Source organism: Schistocerca nitens, chromosome 8 (assembly GCF_023898315.1).
Source record: "Schistocerca nitens isolate TAMUIC-IGC-003100 chromosome 8, iqSchNite1.1, whole genome shotgun sequence".
Taxonomy (NCBI): domain Eukaryota; kingdom Metazoa; phylum Arthropoda; class Insecta; order Orthoptera; family Acrididae; genus Schistocerca; species Schistocerca nitens.
The window spans coordinates 533758261-533778127 of record NC_064621.1 but is presented as its reverse complement, the minus strand read 5'-3'; the positions used below and the strand labels follow the sequence as shown (position 1 = coordinate 533778127).

The 19867-nt window shown below is 40.4% G+C and overlaps 1 protein-coding gene across 1 annotated transcript in view; it reads right to left on the bottom strand.

Moving 5' to 3' along the window:
• The window catches only part of LOC126199660 (proline-rich protein 36-like), a 33913-nt gene extending 17635 nt beyond the window's left edge, over positions 1-16278 (bottom strand). Inside the window, exon 1 of the mRNA XM_049936588.1 lies at positions 16264-16278. Coding sequence (XP_049792545.1) covers positions 16264-16278 — 15 coding nt within the window. The remainder of the gene's footprint in view (positions 1-16263) is intronic.
• Positions 16279-19867: the final 3589 nt, after the last annotated feature.

Sequence of the window (19867 nt, the reverse complement as noted above, 5' to 3'; positions counted from 1 at the left end):
CAAAATATCCCACCGGGCATGGTGCCTCAGTGGGTAAGAAGCTAGACTTGCTTCGAAAAGGCGACGGCTAGAGTCCGCACCCAGCCATCCAAATTTAACTTTTCTGCGGTTCAGTATTAGCGATTCATTCAATCATAATTTTCATTCCTCCCACCTCCTCCTCCTCATACACAGGGTGATTCAGATGCCCCTGTCTCTGGATTTTATGCAGCCCACAACGCCTTCAAACACCATGTGCAAGATTTTCATATTCTCTCCCACGTTACATGTAAACTGTTATTTCACAAAAAATAATAGGACCTTTTTGTAGGAAATGTAATTATTTAAATTTTGTATTGGGTTACGTTTTAGCTGGAGGCCTTCTAGAAAAACACGTTTCAAGGTCACTTTGGTACGATTTTGTTGAATAGTTCAGAAAGTGCACCCTCAAGCGAAACCCCATCCCACTACAAATTTAACCACATTACATTTCCTACTAAAAGGTCTTTTCATTTTTTCTGTAGGACTGTAATTTGTGAGTAGCAAGTGAGAGAATATGAAAACCTTTAGAGCGGTACTTGAAGGCTTTGCATATACACTGAAGAGTCAAAGAAACTGGTACATTTGCCTAATAGCGTGTAGGCCCCCCGCGAGCTCACAGAAGTGCCCAACATGACGTGGCATGGACTCGACTAATGTCTGAAGTAGTGCAGGTGGGAATTCACACCATGAATTCTGCAGGGCTGTCCATAAATCCGTAAGAGTACGAAGGGGTGGAGATCTCTTCTGAACAGCACGTTGCGAGGCATCCCAGATATGCTCAATAATGTTCATGTCTGGGGAGCTTGGTGGCCAGCGGAAGTGTTTAAACTCAGAAAAGTGTTCCTGGAGCCACTCTAGCAATTCTGGACGTTTAGGGTGTCGCATTATCCTGCTGGAATTGCCTGCTGGAATGCACAATGGACACGAATGGATGCAGGTGAACAGACAGGATGCTTACGTACGTGTCACCTGTCAGAGTCGTATCTGGACGTATCAGCGGTCCCATATCACTGCAGCAGCACACGCCCCACACTATTACAGAGCCTTCACTAGCATGAGCAGTCCGCTGCTGACATGCAGAGTCCATGGATTCATGAAGCTGTCTCCATAACCGTACACGTCCAACTGCTCGATGCAATTTGAAATGAGACTCGTCCGACCAGGCTACACGCTTCCAGTAATCAACAGTCCAATGTCGGCAATCGCCACACAAGCGTTGTATTGCGTTGTTTTGTTTTGTCAGATGACAGTCGCCAGATAGTCAGTGTTTTGTTCTTAGTTGCACCTAGTTACTCGAGTAAACTTGGCTGGCGCAAGGCTTACATTCGATGAAAGGAAGTCAGTTTTGAAGTGGTATTTGAAGTACGAAAACATTAATGAGGTTCAACGGCAATGGCGAAATGGGTATCAAAGAGAGCCATCGACACGTTTAACGATTCGTCGCATTCGAGACAAATTTGAAGCCGAAGGTTGTGTTAAAGATGCATACAAACAACGATCTGGACGACCTGTAACAGTAAAATATCCAGCTAACTCCCGTCGTGTGTTACAACAATTCACTCGCTCACCACAGAAGTCTGTGAGACAGTGTGCCCGTGAAACTGGAGTGAGTCGCTCAAGTGTTCGGCGAATTTTGAAGACAGCAAAGTGGATGTGCTACATCTCACGATTGCTACACGCAATGAACGAGGACGACCCAGATCGTAGAATGGAGTACTGCGAGTGGTTTACTAACACGGTGCGCAACGATGAAGAGTTTGCAGAGATGATAGTGTGGTCTGATGAGGCACAGTTCAAACTCAATGGTACAGTAAATCGCCACGACTGCATCTACTGGGCCGCCGAAAATCCGAACGTCCATTTAGACAAAGCCGTGAATTTGCCAGGAGTAAATGTGTGGTGTGGGTTGTCTTACCGGGGCTTGATTGGGCCATTCTTCTTTGACGACACAATTACTGGTGAGGTGTACCTTCAGAAGCTTCAGACATCCATTTTACCTGCCATCCGAGACATGTATGGAGACGGAAGAGTTTACTTTCAACAAGATGGTGCCCCAGCCCACTACCAAAATCGTGTTAGGGCGTATGTCGACGAAAATCTACCAGGAAAATGGATAGGCCCTAGAGGTGCTGTGGAGTATCCACCACGTTCCCCAGACCTAACTCCTCTGGACTTTTACCTGTGGGGAACACTAAAGGACGTCGTTTATCGACAAAAGCCACGTACATTGGAGGAACTTGGAGAATCCATCTTACATTCGTGTGCAAATATCCAAGTGAACACGTTGCAGTCAGTAGTTCGTGCTGCAGTTCGGCGGCATCGTTTGTGTGTGGATGTTAATGGTGACCATTTCGAACACCTACAGTGATATCTTTAAGGTGGACTTTAAGCTACACTTTTACCAAAAATGAGACAACTCCGTCAATTAGTTTGCAAGTGATGGACTTTTAAACAGTGGATACATTTTTTTTGGATCCCTCTATATACTATGTTATTTGACACTAAAGCTACACAGTTACAAATATTACAAATTAACTAATATAAATGCATTTATTGCTATGTCGCAACATCCATCCAAACATCGTCAAAATGAGAAATGGTCAATCGGCCCTTTGTTACTCACGGGCTAACAGGGGGACACGGGGGGAGGGGTGGGTTGCAGAGGTAAAGCAACACGGCCACTGCGGGGCACGGGGATGTGTGACTTGAGAGGAGAAATGTACACTGTTACCACTTTCAACAGCCACACTTTGCGAAGCCGGATTTTCTGTGTTGGTTGCTTTGAAGATGAAATATAAATCTCAGATAAACATAGTAAAGAACTCAGAGAGCCTATTTCTAATGTTAAACCATCCCTCGAAAAACGTTGCTCCACAAACCAGGTCCAAAGGAATCACTACTAATTAGCAAATATGTCATCTGTTTAGTATTGAATAATTAATTATAAATGCATTGTGCAGTACTGATACAGTTCTGTTCGCAATGTACATTTCAGTTTTTTATCACGTCAGAATGTATTTTGCTTTGTTTTCCTTTCAGTAAATTAATCTTTTTTTCTTTCAATAAGCTCGCGCCCACCATTTGACGTTATCACGCGTGGCGTGCTGAGATCTCTTAATGCAGAGACCGGTGTGGTTCCACTCCCTTCCCTCCCCAGCCCGAGCATCGGCTCCGCCCCTAACGTGCTCGTCCTCTGTGGCACGTTAAGCCCTAATCCTCCTTCCTCCTTTGAACATTCATATTGGCGGATTTCTTAAGATGCGTGCTCTGTTGCTATTTATCATGATGTATTCTCCCTTTAACGGAATTGAAGGAACTGTGTTTTTTCTATATTAAATGATAGCTCAATTAGCGAAAGGTTTTGATGATTTTGCTGAACATTTCGTTCATTGTTTCTTTTGTTGTTGCTTTCTATTGGATTTCATTATGTCGCTTGTGTCTTCAGCAAAGAGTACTGTTTCTGCGTAATAACTCTAAGATGGAAGAACAAGACCTTTAGATACTCATGGAAGACCTTAAGAGAGCAACTTGTAAAGCCACAGCTCTAATTAAGCAAATACTAACAAACACCAACTCTAAAGGGAAATTTAGAAATGAAATTTCTAAAAGTTTTGAGATGAGAAGTAGAGTAAGGCAGGGAGATGGTCCCTTCCAAATGCTCTTTAATTATGTTCTAGAAAAAGTCATAATGTAATGGAGACTATCATTAGGAGAAAGCCAAATCAATGATGATATTAGGTTAAGCCACAAAAGGGACAACCTGCAAACAGACTAATCAGCATCTGCGGATAACCTAGCTATTTTTTCAGACTCATGGAAACAGCCACTAGACAAATAGAATTTTTAAAGAACAAGCGGAGAAAGCAAGCTGACAAATCTGTTTTGAGAAAACTAAATTTATGACAAACATAAAGGCATCCCCAAACATAATGAAAACTAAATATGGAAAAATTGAGAAGTGACAAGTAGAAGTATCTTGAAGAAGTAATGGACAAGACATTTCTCAGAAGGATGAAAACAGCAGACTGCCTCACTAAGGACGTTTAGAACAAGAAATAAATATCCATCAATGCTAAACTTACAGACTATTTTACAGTAATTCGCCCTGAACCACTTTATGCATTAGAATATTTAACTTTGAACAAAAAGGCTATGATGGAAGCACTGGAAATCACGGAAGGAAAATACTGAGGAATGTTTTGGACCAATTAAAGAGAAAGCACAATACAGACGACGTCGTAATACTCAACTTTATATACAAGTTGAAAAATTACAGGCAAGATTAGTAAAAGGAGAATACCTTTTCATTGCCACATCCAAAGGATGAATTCCAACAGACTAACGAAAAGGCTGCTCTTTCATTTCGGTAAATTAAAAATGGATAACACATGATGGAAAGAAATTAGAATGGACGTGGATGAACTCCAATTTGCTCCAAAGATATCGAGGAAAGATTGTCACTCAGAAACTAATTGCAGGACTCCTAAAGTTTCCGTGAAAAACGCAAGAAGAAGATAGTAGCCATTTGGGCAGAAGAAAGAAGAGAGAAACATCGGGAAATGATGAGATAAATGTGGAAGAAAAGAAAAGAGAAACAGTTGAAATAATCGTAGTCCATAGCGGCTCATACGTGAAAGAAGATTGAGGGCAACTGAAGATAACTTCTGGATGTACAGTAAAAGTATTAAAGAATCAGAACTTGTCTGGAGCTTAAAAACAAAGATTCCGACGTGAGTCTTACTAGTTTTAACCTGAGGAAAGCCGAAATGCAAAAAAAATTCAAAACCTGAGGTTCGCTCAGCAGACAGTGAAGAGATGCAAAAAGTTGGGTAAGTGGGCAGACGAGGTTAGAGAAAATTCAGGGATAAGCTGTAGCTGATGACCATAGTCTATTGAAAACTGTAGAGGTGGCATTTAGACAGCATGGTTGTCCAATGACTGATACTGATGATGATGATGATGATGATGATGCACTTTTATTTGATATTAGCAGTAATATAACGTTATGCAACAGACAGATTGTAATCACTTTGTAAATTATTGCAGAACATGGCATCTTAAAGTCGTGGAGAAATCAGTGATTGACAGAAATTTTGTGTTAAGTTAATATCTTTCATACAACCACCTAGCAATTTTTGATACCTTATATGTCTGGTTGATCGTTGTCCGTCTTTGTACGCACTATAGGAACATATAAGATTGTACATTGCAAACTGATCCATATTCTGATACAGTAATAATTAAAAATTAAAATACAGTGACGTACGTGGTCCTTGATACTGTAAACACGCAATTCCTTTAATATGCTCACAGGATTTTGCGATGACGGTTACACATTTGCTGTTGTACTAAGGTATCACGTAATTATGTAAAGTGCTGTTATGTTTAAATTAAAGATAGACAGCATGGAATTCCCATAGAATTATACAAACCATTTATGCGAGAATGCTAATAATATATTAAATTTGCAACCCTTTTAAAGGCAAAGTATGCTAAAAAAAGTTCTCACAATACGCTCACCAGAGGGCGTCGTACACATACATCTCGTTATTGCTCAGGTTGTACATTAAAGAGGTCCCTACGATTCAGATTGGTTGTTATTTCACAACATACAAACGTACACAGTGCTAAAGTGTTATGTGTAGTTGACGTGATGTGTCATCGTATTTTATTTCTCGATTAGAACTGTATCAGAATATAGATCAGCCCGCAATGTGACATTTCTTTTATGTTCGCTCGAAAGCTATCATGTTGTGAAAACTGTATACTGATCGCGTCAATGAAATAAACTTTGTACAAATACAATATTATGTAAGCGTCGAATATCACTGTTCGACATGGGTTCTATTTCTGATATTAAAGTATGTGCTTCTAGACCATTTTACCGTGGGAAATTCAAATATGTAAACAAAATATCGTTGTCAGGGATACTTTTTATGTAATATGTATATATATATGTATATTCACAATTCATGGCAAACACAGAGACGTTATAGAGAAATACGGTTATGTTGCCGCATCCAGTAGTGATAGAACGTGATAATTTCTTGTGCAAGAGCAGGTGGGAAGAATCAGACATCATTAGGTTACCGCTGCCACACCTATGTCATTAAGACCACCTGAAACATCTCATTAATTCGAACGGCGACAGCCGGTCGCTGCCTCGGCAGTAAAGCTTCACGCCTCCTAAGGGCAGTTGCATCGAGTTTACAACAGTGGTGTTAGCCGCAATTTGTGTCAGTCTTAGCGAGTGGTTGTATTGGCTGACAAGTAACTGTCTGTCATATTTCTGAGCACGGTTGAAATTTTTAGTTCGTGTGTAAACTGATTGAGCCTGGTGCTGAAGGTAAAACGACTGGTTGTTTTTACACATCAGCGTTCCTCTAGTTCCCTACTATTAATTTAACACAGGTGTATTACCAAAGTGGTATTTTTAAATTTGCAGAAATGCCACGTCATCGTGGATGTCGATATAAGCCGGAAAACTTCTGCTACATCTGTGGGAAGTTCACTTTTGCCAGAAACAGGAAGAAAATTTCTTCAGTCATAAAGAAAGCATACAAACATTACTTTGGAGTAGAGGTAGGAGACCAAGATAAAGAATGGGCACCACATCTCTGTTGTGCTACATGTTACTGCAAACTAATTCAGTGGTGGAAAGGTAAAGAGAATGTGGCGTTGTTTGCTGTTCCCATGGTGTGGAGGGAGCCTAAGGACCATGTTACGATTGTTATTTCTGTCTAACAAAAATTCAGGGTTTTACAAGCAAAAAGTCGAGGAGGCACATTGTTTACCCAGATCTGTCTTCAGCGAGAATGCCAGTTCAGCATTCCGACAACCTTCCAGTACCTTCAAGAGCTCGAGGTCAAATTCTGAGTGACAGTGAAATAAGTAGTACTGAAAAAACACAGAAGATGATTCTTTATATCACTGCACAAGTGAGTCATCGCCACATTGGTAACACAGGCAGATTTAAATGATTTAGTACGTGATCTAGGACTAAGTAAACAAAAGGCGCTGCTGCTTGGTTCAAGATTACAAGAGTATAATCTACTGCACCAAAGTACTAAAATCAGTGTGTTCAGGCACAGAGAACATGCCTTTATTTCTTATTTTTCAACTGACGAAGCACTGACATTTTGCAATGACGTTGCTGGCCTGATAAAAGTGCTGAACTTCACTTATATTTCACTGGAGTGGAGACTTTTCATAGATGCATCGAAAACAAGTCTGAAGTGTGTTTTGCTCCATAACGGAAATAAAATACCCTCTGTTCCAGTATCTTAAGCTAGTTTGACAAAAGAGAATTACGAATTCGTACAAAGGATGCTAAATTCATTAAAATACAATGAACACAAATGGAAAATATGTGCAGATTTCAAGGTAATTGCTATGGAACTGGTAATGCAACAAGGCTACACAAAGTATGCCTGTTTTCTTTGCGAGTGGGATAGTCGAGACCAAAATTCTCACTACGTGAAAAAGAAATGGCCTAGGAAAAGAGGGAAAGTTGGCGAAAAGAATGTACATCGTGAAAGTCTGGTAGCTCCTGAATATATACTACTTCCACCGCTTCACATCAAACTTGGCCTGATGAATCAATTCGTGAAGGCCATGGATCCAACCGGCTGTGGGTTTGCATATCTAGCTACCAAATTACCCCGTCTTTCAGCTGCAAAAATAAAGGAAGGTGTATTTGTGGACCCACAAATCAGAGAGCTGCAGAAAGATGCAAATTTTGAAGCATGTTTAACTGATAAAGAAAAAACCGCATGGGACTGTTTCAAGATGATGTCGGAAAACTTCCTCGGAAGAAGAAGAGCTACTAACTACAAAGCAATGGTGAAGGATATGATCAAAGCATATCAGGATTTGGGGTGCAATATGTCTTTGAAAGGTACATATGATGGACTCTCATCTGGACTACTTCACAGAGAGTTGTAGTGACGTATCGGATGAACATGCGGAAAGATTCCATAAAGACATTTCTACCATAGAAAAGCACTATGAAGGGAAGTGGGTACCTTCTATGTTAGCAGATTATTGCAGGAATATCATTCGAGAGAAGAAAGATTCACAATACAAGAGAAAAAAGTGATGTGCATTACAAGGCATTGGCTCATTGTTTGTCAATTTTCTGTAATTTCTCATGTCAAATAAATGCTTCAAAGTGTATACACAAAGGTTACTGTGTTATATGTTAGATCCCACCCTCCATTAATGTGATGAACTTATAACATCATAAAGATGTGCATTTGTTTGTCGAATTTCACCTCACGTTTGCTGCACTATATCAGAAACTGAAAAGAGAAATAAAATTGCGATTACTCATAAACTATCCCTGACAGAAAAAAAACCAAAAACAGTTTTCAATTCAGCACTCAAATTACAACTAGGATCACAGTACTTTTTATCAGAAATAGAAAAAAAGGTTTTTTTTGTAGAACAGTGATATCACAGACATCGTCATGTGATAGTGAACAAGTGCACGTGAGGAGAGACAAGTCGTGTGTTGACAACAGCATAATGCATAAATACATCTTTCTTACTTTATTGGTTTAGTGGAAGGACTGAAAGAGGAACCTGTAAAAATCTTCATTGTATCAACGTGTCACGTCTGCTGTAATTCTGATATTTACTCGAATAATTTCCATTTCAGATAGAAAATATACCCTAGTAAACACACTTACTGTCTTTATTTTGTCAGTTGTACTTAGTAGTAAAGGGTGTAAACATCCACTATTGTCTCAACTGTGGCTTTCGTATCATTTATCGTGATAGTTCCTAAAATAAGTAGAAAAAATTGATCCTCCTGTGACCCTAACATGTTATAACATCGCTTAAGCCATTACCTAGAACAGGCTCTAATACTGACAGTTTATTAGAACACATAAGATGATTTTTGCTACCAGGATTTACTTTCTCGGTCCTGCAGATATTTTTACTTTGTGTTCACCAGTAAAGGGGTAAAAATATGATACCTTCCATTTATTGTGGATTTGTGAGCCATGATCCACAGTAATAGAACCACAGATGGACGGTGTGGATAGCCAACGGCGCAGTAAGCTGTCCGGCTGGACTTCGAATAATCAAAGTTGAAATGTCGACTAAAACATCAGTCCAAGAAATGAAAAGTCTTCACAATTGTTTCACTACTTATTACAAAAATTAACCTGGAGAATCTAACACAAAAACTTTATAATTCTCCTCTTAGAAGATAGTATGGCAGAAAATGGTAAGGGAAAAGAACGAAAAGCTAAATTCAAAATCGTCATGCTGGCAAGAAGCAAAATCAATTTATTCTAATCACTTTAAAACAGAAATCGACAGACCACCTCAAAAGTAAAGTTGACGACGGGGATGTAAGATAAAGAGAAGCACAGCAGTCAGCTGTCCCTGAATTAGAAGCAGCTGCAGGACATCAATTAATGCATATATCAAAAGACACAGTGCCATTCTGAAGATTGCAAACTCACTCATAAAAGTAAGATGATGAAATGGTAACATTATTGAGCGGTTCTGAGACGTCGCTGATTAGTAGACACGTGAATTGAACCCAATGAAGCACGTACTAGTATAACAGTGTAAGGGCTCCTCTTGGAGTATGGTGACGTTATATCTCTGTATTTAGCAATCATGTACAACTGTTTTCACGCCGAAAGATCCGTACCTCAGGACTGAAAGGCTGTACATATCACACCAATAAACAAGAAAGTGAAACAGAAGCAATCTGCTGAATTATAAACCAAACATTACGAATTACCTCGAAGGTAACGAACTATTGTGGCATTGCTTGCACGGATTCAGAAAATATCGTCTTTTTTTTTTTTACACCACGAAGTAATGAGTGCTATCGACAGGGATCTTATATTGAATCTATATTTATAGATTTCCAGAAATCTTTTGGTAACGTTCATCACAAGCGGCTTCTGATCAAATTGTATGCTTATGAAATCACTGCAGTTGTGCGACTGGGTTCGTGGTTTCCTATCAGAAGGGTCGCAAGTCGTACTAACTGACCCAAAGTCATCGAGCGAAACAGAAGTGACATCTAGTGTTCCCCAACGAAGTGTTATAGGGCCTCTGCCTTTCCTAATACATACAAACAATTTAGAAGGCAACTAATCCTCTTAGATTGTTTGCAGACGATTCTGTCGTTACTGTCAAGTAATGTCATCAGAAGGTCAAAACCAATTGCAATATGACTTACAAAAGATATCAGTATGGTGCAAAAAGTGTAAGTTGTCTATGAACAATAAAATGTGTGAGGTCATCCGCATGAGTACTAAAATTACACTTCAATTACACGATGTATGGCACGAGTTTTAAAGTTGTCACTTCAACTAAATACCTAGGAATTACAGTTGGTTCGATCACACAGAAAATGTTGTGGAGAAGGCGAACCAAAAGCTGCTGCGTTTCGTTGGCAGAAGGTTGAGAAGACGCAAGAAATCTACCAAAGAGACTGCCTGTATTACGCTTGTCCGTCGTCTTCTGGATTGTTGCTGCGCGGTATGTGATCCAAAAAATTAAAAGAAAGGAAATTTGTTTTGTATTATCGCGAAAAAGGGAAGAGTGTGTCGCGGATATGAAACACAAGTTGCATTGGCAATCATTAAAACAAAATCATTTCTCATTGCGCGAGATCTTTTCACGAATTTCAATCACCATCTTTCTCCTTCGAATGCGAAAGTATTTTGTTGCCTCCACAGTATATAGGGAGAAATAACCAATGAAGTAAAATAAGAGAAATCAGAGCCCGCACGGAAATACTTAAGTGTTCCTTTTCCCTACGTGCTGCTCAGGACTACAGCGGTAGATAAATAGTATGAAAGTGGTTTGATGAACCACCTGCCAATCGCTCAAGTGTGAATAGAGAGTAGTCGTTAGATGTACATATAAGGGAAGAGCAAATGATCATGATGACAAACTTTATCTAAACATTCTATCTGTCAGAACAGTCTGAAGAGAGAAAGGCAACAGGCAACAGCGCGTTAACGAATAGCCAAACGCCAAGTACAGACTCTTCAAACATCCCAGCTACAGAAAATAAAGGTAAGTTAGGACCCTACTAGCTTCATCCCAGCAACACCCCCTCTCCATTCCCTCCCATTTTTAACTTCCCCGTGAGGCAACGAAGTTATCCGTAAATGTGTAGCTGCTATTTACGAGCAACAGTTAACTTGTTTATGTACCGAAATCTTCCAGAATTATTTCAGACTATTGAGAAATCGAAGTGAAGACAGGCTTACGGTCATCAACTGTTAGTTGTCTAATTCATCAACAAGACTTTTACTATCAATAATTAGGGCGACAATGCGCCTCAAAGAGTGATTAACACGCATGAGGACATTAAAGCCCATCAGTTAAGTTCAGCATAGACAAAGGGAAACTCTTCTCACAACTCCGAGAAAAACCAAACTAAAGATGTCTCCAACCACGCACGTAGACTACTAATTATTCTACTCAGGCAGAAGAAACACTTCTTAAAACTTAAATTGCAAACACCAAGACATGTATGGCATTACCACACGACAGACTGCTAAGACCAAAATTAAAACTTGATGATAACCGAATTCCGGCATTTCTCTCTGCTCGTTTTGTACTGATATCTCGACAGTGCAACATTCCATTTTCTCCTTATCTGAAATGACGTATTTTCTTGTTAGGCTATAAATCATGAACTACTACACATCAACCATAATCGTAGTTCTGAATATTTTAATTTATGTGAAACTACTTTTCGGATAAAGGTCGTTTCACACTACACGCGCAATATCAACGTCTGCAGAAACTGCTATCGACTTTCGTTACGTAGCACTTGTTACGGGCCTCTCACAAGACTTCATGCACGCCTATCGGAGATTTATAAAAGCACATCATTCTTGGGATGATTAATTATAATTATTGCTATAATTAAACATAATTCGTATAAGAGTGCTCCCTCAGGAGTGAGTTAACAACGTCAATAATTTACAGATTAAGGATGAACACGCTTGTATTATAATTTTCAGTATGCCGTTCCAAGATAACAGAGCATTGAAAATTTATCCCAGACACGTAACTATTATCATTAAATGTCAGTGAACAACACAGCAGTGATATAAGCCTTTAAGAGGTACTATGATAACTAAGACAAGAGACTATTTACATCAGTCAGTGCTACCGTAAAGGATAGCGTCGTTGTGACTGGAGTCGAAAAATGCAAGTTCGTATGTATATTTTTTTCATGTCAGCTTTGTTACGACATTCTGGGACTTTCTTATGACTGTAATACAAGTCTGTTCTGCGATATTGGATGTTATTTAGATTTCATCGTGATTAGAGAAAGAAGGATGTAATAAATACTTAGCGATTTGCGAGTGTGTAGTTACTCAAGAGCCTAAGAGAGCAGCTTAATTTACTGCGACTGTATTTGGCTTTTTATTTGCGAATGTGTGGAGACTTCAGAGTGTGTGGTCAGGCAGGAACCTAAGAGGATAGCTTAAATTGCTGCGGGTGAAACGAGAAACAATAACATTCATATTCTTCCTTGTCACAAATATTTAGTTCTTTATTTCCAAATTTGTGGCGCTTTTCGAGTGTGTGATTAGGTAGGAACCTAAGAGGACAGCTTCAATTGCTGCAACCGAGACGAGCAGCAAGGAAGTTCATAATCTTCCTTTTCACAAATGTTTGGATCTTTATTTCTGAATATGTGGTGATTTCCGAGTGTGCGGTTAGGCAGAAACCGAAGAAGACAGCTTAAATTGCTGCGAGTGAAACGAAGAACAATAACATTTATATGATCCATTGTCACAAAGTCGATAACCGATAGTGCTGTCGTCGATATTGCGCGTGACGTCAAAATTACGTCACATATGAGTGAAGTTTTGTTAAACTCCTACTTTTCGGATGTCACAGAGTAACACACCACTGCATCCTTCTCTTTTATATACAGGGTGATTCAAAAAGAATACCACAACTTTAGGAATTTAAAACTCTGCAACGACAAAAGGCAGAGCTAAGCACTATCTGTCGGCGAATTAAGGGAGCTATAAAGTTTCATTTAGTTGTACATTTGTTCGCTTGAGGCGCTGTTGACTAGGCGTCAGCGTCAGTTGATGCTAAGATGGCGACCGCTCAACAGAAAGCTTTTTGTGTTATTGAGTACGGCAGACGTGAATCGACGACAGTTGTTCAGCGTGCATTTCGAACGAAGTATGGTGTTAAACCTCCTGATAGGTGGTGTATTAAACGTTGGTATAAACAGTTTACAGAGAATGGGTGTTTGTGCAAAGGGAAAAGTTCTGGACGGCCGAGAACGAGTGATGAAAATGTAGCACGCATCCAGCAAGCAGTAACTGGACTACAGTATCTGGAGATGTTAGAGAATTGGCTGTTCCCTCAGCTCGAACAAGAAGCACAACAATTCATATTTCAGCAGGATGGAGAGCCACCACATTGGCACTTATCTGTCCGTAACTACCTGAACGTCAACTACCCGAGGCGATGTATCGGCCGCCAGGCAGCCCGTGACAGAGCACTTCATCACTGGCCTCCAAGAAGCCCTGATCTTACCCCCTGCGATTTTTTCTTATGGGTGTATGTTAAGGATATGGTGTTTCGGCCACCTCTCCCAGCCACCATTGATGATTTGAAACGAGAAATAACAGCAGCTATCCAAACTGTTACGCCTGATATGCTACAGAGAGTGTGGAACGAGTTGGAGTATCGGGTTGATATTGCTCGAGTGTCTGGAGGGGGCCATATTGAACATCTCTGAACTTGTTTTTGAGTGAAAAAAAACCTTTTTAAATACTCTTTGTAATGATGTATAACAGAAGGTTATATTATGTTTCTTTCATTAAGTACACATTTTTAAAGTTGTGGTATTCTTTTTGAATCACCCTGTATATGATAGTTACAGCAGATATTATTATTCTTGCATTTAAAAAGACTAATTGATACCAGTATCTCTGCAAATAATATTCATATGGCAAGAGATTACAGTGGTTTAGTGATTTCTTCCTCACAAGTTATCTGGACAAAATTGGAGTTACAGTATCTTAAACGGTTCCAAAAATATATGAGGCTAACAACTTAGGTGGCTCAGCTCTGTATATTTCTAAGACAAGTACTTCTGTGCGCCATTAGTAGAACAACTAACAACGAGTCACCATCTACGATTTCCTACATATGGATAACTCTGAACTGACTTCACCATTGAGTTTCGAAATGCAAGAGTAGTCTAGAGCGATAGCAAACCCTTATTGAAGAGTGGAACTACCATTTCAGCAGTGGTGAACCACACAATACTCGACACCTGCCAATGTGTACAGGAGCGGCATAGCCCTGTGCCAAATGGAAATGAGCGTACGCCATTGTGGGCGGGGAGTCCCCAATTCGGGGAAGTTCTGCCGGCGAGGGCAATTACTTACTGCATTCGTCGCCACATTAGGCGACTTGCACGTCGGAGATGGGGATGAAATTATGATGAGGACAGCACGACACCCAGTCCCTGAGCGGAGAAAATCACCTGCCTCAGCCGGGAATCGAACCCGGGCCCCTTGGCGTGGCATTTCGCCGCGCTGACCACTCAGCTAACGGGGGCGGACATAGCCCTGTGCAAAAGAGAGCCCACTGGCGGCAAATATCAAAGCTCTTAACGTCGCGAAATGTTGGACTGACGACGTGGCATTTGGATCCATACGGTAAATGCCTTTTCACCGATCTCTTGAAAACTTGCAAGATGCAGGCTGTAATGCTTCAACAGATGACTGAAAAAAAACAAGATTACAAATATCTCATGAAAAGACAGATGTGACGGACCTATCACCAAAATTAGAAATCAAGTACGGAATGAGTATGGCTCAAATGGCTCTGAGCACTATGGGACTTAACATCTTAGGTCATCAGTCCCCTAGAACTTAGAACTACTTAAACCTAACTAACCTAAGGACATCACACACATCCATGCCCGAGGCAGGATTCGAACCTGCGACCGTAGCAGTCCCGCGGTTCCGGACTGCAGCGCCTAGAACCGCATGGCCACCGCGGCCGGCACGGAATGAGTAAGAGAGAAATTTGAATACCTAGGAAAATGTGTAACATAAATTGAGTTTTCAACTAGGCATTACAAGAAAGAGGAAAAAACAGAAACAACATACTAATGACGTAGAGAGTTTATAACAAAATGTCGATCTCAGTCAACGCATAGCTCAGGCATCACAAATCCGTGATAGAACTAGAAAGTCTGTATGTCATTGATTGTATACCGTTGAACAGAAAAAGTTTGCTAGACGTCTAGAAAATAAAGGAGAGAAAAATTCCGACCGAGGTCGAAGGGTCTTATGAAAACGCATAAGTATACAAATAAGGGACTAAACTAGGAAACTGTAAACCTTCAACAACCTGGGCTTTGTGGGCACGTAAAAGAGAATGATACTGGAGAGAACTGCTAAGAGAATCTTGGAATTGGTGTAGAAACAGGAAAACTCAATTTAACTGGCTGAAAGAAACAAAGGGGCATATAGGAGAAATCAACTTCACATCAGAGGCAGTAAACAACGGAATAGCACACAGGAATACATTCAAGTGATTCAAAGAAATAAAGGTATCGATAGACCGAAAGTGTTCGAAGAATACGCAAACTATTTGTGCGGCCACTCAGAAAAAATGAACAATTGCTGGACTGAATGCAAGAAGAAATACGAGAGATGACTGGTACTTTACGTAATGGATAACTAACCTGAACAAAATCATTTAAAAAATGTGTTATCGTAGTTCATTACAACCATAATGGAACAGAACATAAAATATTTTGTTGTTATTTTCAACGTTTTCACCATCTGATGGCCTCAAAATATAAACACCACTCAGAAAAATTGAACAGTTGCTGGACTGAACGCTAGAAGAAATACGAGAAATGACTGGTACTTAACATAGTGGATAGCTGACTTGAACAAAATCATTTAAAAATATAGTATCGTAGTACATTACAATCATAATGGAACAGCACAGAAAATATTTTGAAACTAGTTGTTTTCAACGTTTTCACCATCCGATCGCCTCAAAATATAAACACTGTTGTACATGTTAATACAGCACTAAAAGGCAGCTCCAGATATTCGTTGTTTCAAGGCCAACGGGAGGTCTCTTGCGTCTGATTACGCCTTCAAAGACATCGTTACTCCAGTAGTAGCTCCCTAAGGGAAACAGCACATTTCTGATTGCCAGCGAGATGCACAAGTGTGTACTTACCGCTCGGGTGTCCATATCGCGCAGCAGAGCGAAGCACCCGAAAGAAAATTGTATGCGCGCTCGGGAGCACGGCAACTATATAGTCCACCCCACGCCGCTACACTTTCACCCCAATGCGGACGTCTATTGGGGGCGGCGGGCGATAGCGTGCTAGGCGAGACATCCCCAGGAAGCCTTTCACTCTCGTCAACGATCGAGTTTTCAAACTAAGTCACGAAATCAGCTCTTGCAGATAATTTCCCCAAATCGCTCCAGGCAAATGTCGGGATGGTTCCTATGTAACAGCACGGCAGATTCCTTCCCCGTCTTTGACACAATCCAAGCTTGTGATCCGTCTATAATGACCTCGATGTCGACATGACGTTAAACCCAATCTCCTTTCCTTCTCGGCAAATTAGTTACTCTTTATCCTGATATTAATGACAGAAATGATTGTGGGTAGATTTGCGCTGTCTGAAAGTAAATAAACTACCTAGTAAAGGATGGAACGGCTGGCAGAAACCGACCTGGTGACGATCATTTTGGGTTTTGGAGAAATATACATGCATGCGAAGCACAGTGCGTTTCCGGACATGTTTTGTTTCAACAAATGTCCTGCCTGTATTATGTAGGTGCTGGCTGAATGGTACGTACGTCAAATTCTAATAAATATTTTCTTCCAGTTGGTTATCCTGCTTCATGCTGTACAGGAAAACCAAAGCTAGAGAAGGGACACAGTAATAAGACATACGTTAAGAAATCAAGGAATAACTTCCATTGTACTAAAGGTAGCCGTGCTTTTGATGTTGTTGCTGTTGTTTTCTGTCCGAAGACTGGTTTGGTGCGGCTCTCCGCGCTACTTTATCCTGTACAAGCATCAGCATCTCCAAGTAACTACTGTAACCTTCATCCTTTCATCCTTTTGAACCTCTTTAGTGTCTTCATGTCTTGGTCTCCGTCTCTACACTTCTTACCCGGCCTTCCCCCCCCCCCCCCCCCCTTCCGCCCACACTTGCCATCAATACTGAACTGGTGATCCCTTGATGTCTCGGAAGGTGTCTTATCAACCAATCCCTTCTTTTAGTCAAGTTAAGCCACAAATTTCTTTTCTCCTCAGTTCTATTCAGTACCTCCTCATTTGTTAGTGATCTACCCAACTAACTTTTAGCATTCTTCTGTAGTATTGCCGAAGTTTCAATTCTCTTCTTGTCTGAACCGTTAATCGTCCACCTTTCAATTCCACGCCTACACGTCAGACAAATACCTTTAGAAAAGACTTCCTAACACTTAAATCCATATTTCTTTTCTTCAGAGACGCTTTTCTTGCCATTACCAGTCTATATTTTGTATCCTCCCTTCTTCGGCTATCGTCAGTTGTTTTACTGCCCAAATAGCACACCTTATCTACTACTTTAAGTGTCTCATTTCCTAATCTAATTGCCTCATTTAATTCGAATACATTTCATTACCCTTGTTTTGCTTCTGTTGATGTTCATCTTATATCCTTCTTTAAGAAGGCTACTAAGTCCGTTGAACTACTTTTGCAACTCCTTTGCTGTCTCAGACAGAATTACAATGTCATCGGCAAACCTCAGAGTACCGTATTTATATCTTCTCCCTGAACTTAATTACTTCTCCAAATTCTTCTATAGTTTCCTTTACTAATTGGTCAGTGTGCAGATTGAATAACATCGGGGTCAAGTTAAAATCCTGTCACACTCCCTTCTCAACCACTGCTTCTCTCTCATGCCCCTTGATTCTTATAATTGCCGTCTGGCTTCTGTACAAGTTGTAAATATCCTTCGCCTCCTGTATTTTACCCCTGTTACCTTCAGAATTTCAAAGAGTATTCCTGTCGACGTTGTCAAAAGCTTTCTCCAAATCTACAAAAGTTATAAATGTAGGTTTGTCTTTCCTTAATCTATCGTCTAAGACAAGTCCTAGGATCAGTACTGCCTCGAGTGATTCTACATTTCTCCGGAATCCAGACTGATCTTCCCCGAGGTCAGCTTCTACCGTTGTTTCTTTCTTCCGTAAATAATACGTATTAGTATTTCGCAACCACTGTTTATTAAACAGATAATTCGGTACTATTCACACCTGTCAGCACTTGCTCTCTTTGAAACTGGAATTATTACACCCTTCCGTAGGGAGGCATAGAGGACAAGAACTGTCGAGGAGGACTGATATTGTAATATCTACGAGAAATAATTGAGGATGTTGGGTGCAGTTGCTACTATGAAATGAAGAAATTGACACGGAGGTGCAACTCGTGGCGGATCCCATCAATGCAGTCTAAAGACTGATGATGAAAAACGAAAGTAAAATGGAAATACTCTACAGCTAAGGAGAAGACGATTAGAAGCATGAATATTTAATTGATTGAGTTCTGTGTAGCATAAAACTATTCCGTAATCGAAAAAGCCGAGGTAAAGCCCGAAATTGAGTCTCCAAGAATTTCTACATACACACCTATACGCTGCAAGCCACTGCGAAATACATGAAAGAGGACACTTAGCATCATACGGAGTTTCTTTTTCTTCCAATCGCGTATGGAGCTAGGAAAGAATGCTCCTATGCGTGACCTAATTAATCTAAATTTGTCTTCACTGTGGCTACGGGAGCGATATGTACGAGAATGCAGCATATCTCTAGATTCTTCACGTCATACTGGTTGTTCAAACTTTCTAAGTTTCAGGCTTTCATTGGATAATTGACATCTATTTCCAAGTCTCTGCCAATGCAGATTTTTCAGTATTTCCGTGACGCTCTACCCTGTGTCAAACAGCGTATGACATCGCGCCGCCTTCCTTTCCGTAGGTGCAATAGTCCATCTTAGTCCTATTTTGTAGGGGTCCCACGTATCGGAGCAATATTCACAGATAGGACGGACAAATAATTTGTCGTCAGTCTCCTTTGTAGACCGACAGCATTTTCCCAGTACCCCATATAACATGTATACGTATTTAGCAAGCAAAATGACTGATATTATAATTGCCTATATTACCTGGTGACACATGGCAAACATAGAAAATAATTTATTCATAAATTGTAGTACAAGATAATTAATAAAATCCAAACATATTATAAAAAGTTATGTATGTATGTTAACGTATGTGCGCTCCACATCTCCTCCTAAACCATTTAACCGCTTTCAACCGAGCCGGCCGTTGTGACCGAGCGGTTCGAGGCGCTTCAGTCTGGAACCGCGCTGCTGCTACGGTCGCAGGTTCGAATCCTGCCTCGGGCATGGGTGCGTGTGATGTCCTTAGGTTAGTAAGGTTTAAGTAGTTCTAACAAGGAAACCTCCCCATCACACCCCCCTAAGATTTACTTGTAAGTTGGCACAGTGGATAGGCCTTGAAAAACTCAACACAGATCAATCGAGAAAACAGGAAGAAGTTGTGTGGAACTATGAAAAAAAAAAGCAAAAAATGCAAACTTAGTAATCCATGCGCAAGATAGGCAACATCAAGGATAGTGCGACAGCAGGAGCGCCGTGGTCCCGTTGTTAGCGTGAGTAACTGCGGAACGAAAGGTCCTTGGTTCAAGTCTTTCCACGAGTGACAACTTTAATTTTTTATTTTCAGACAATTATCAAAGTTCAGGCACACACACATAATCA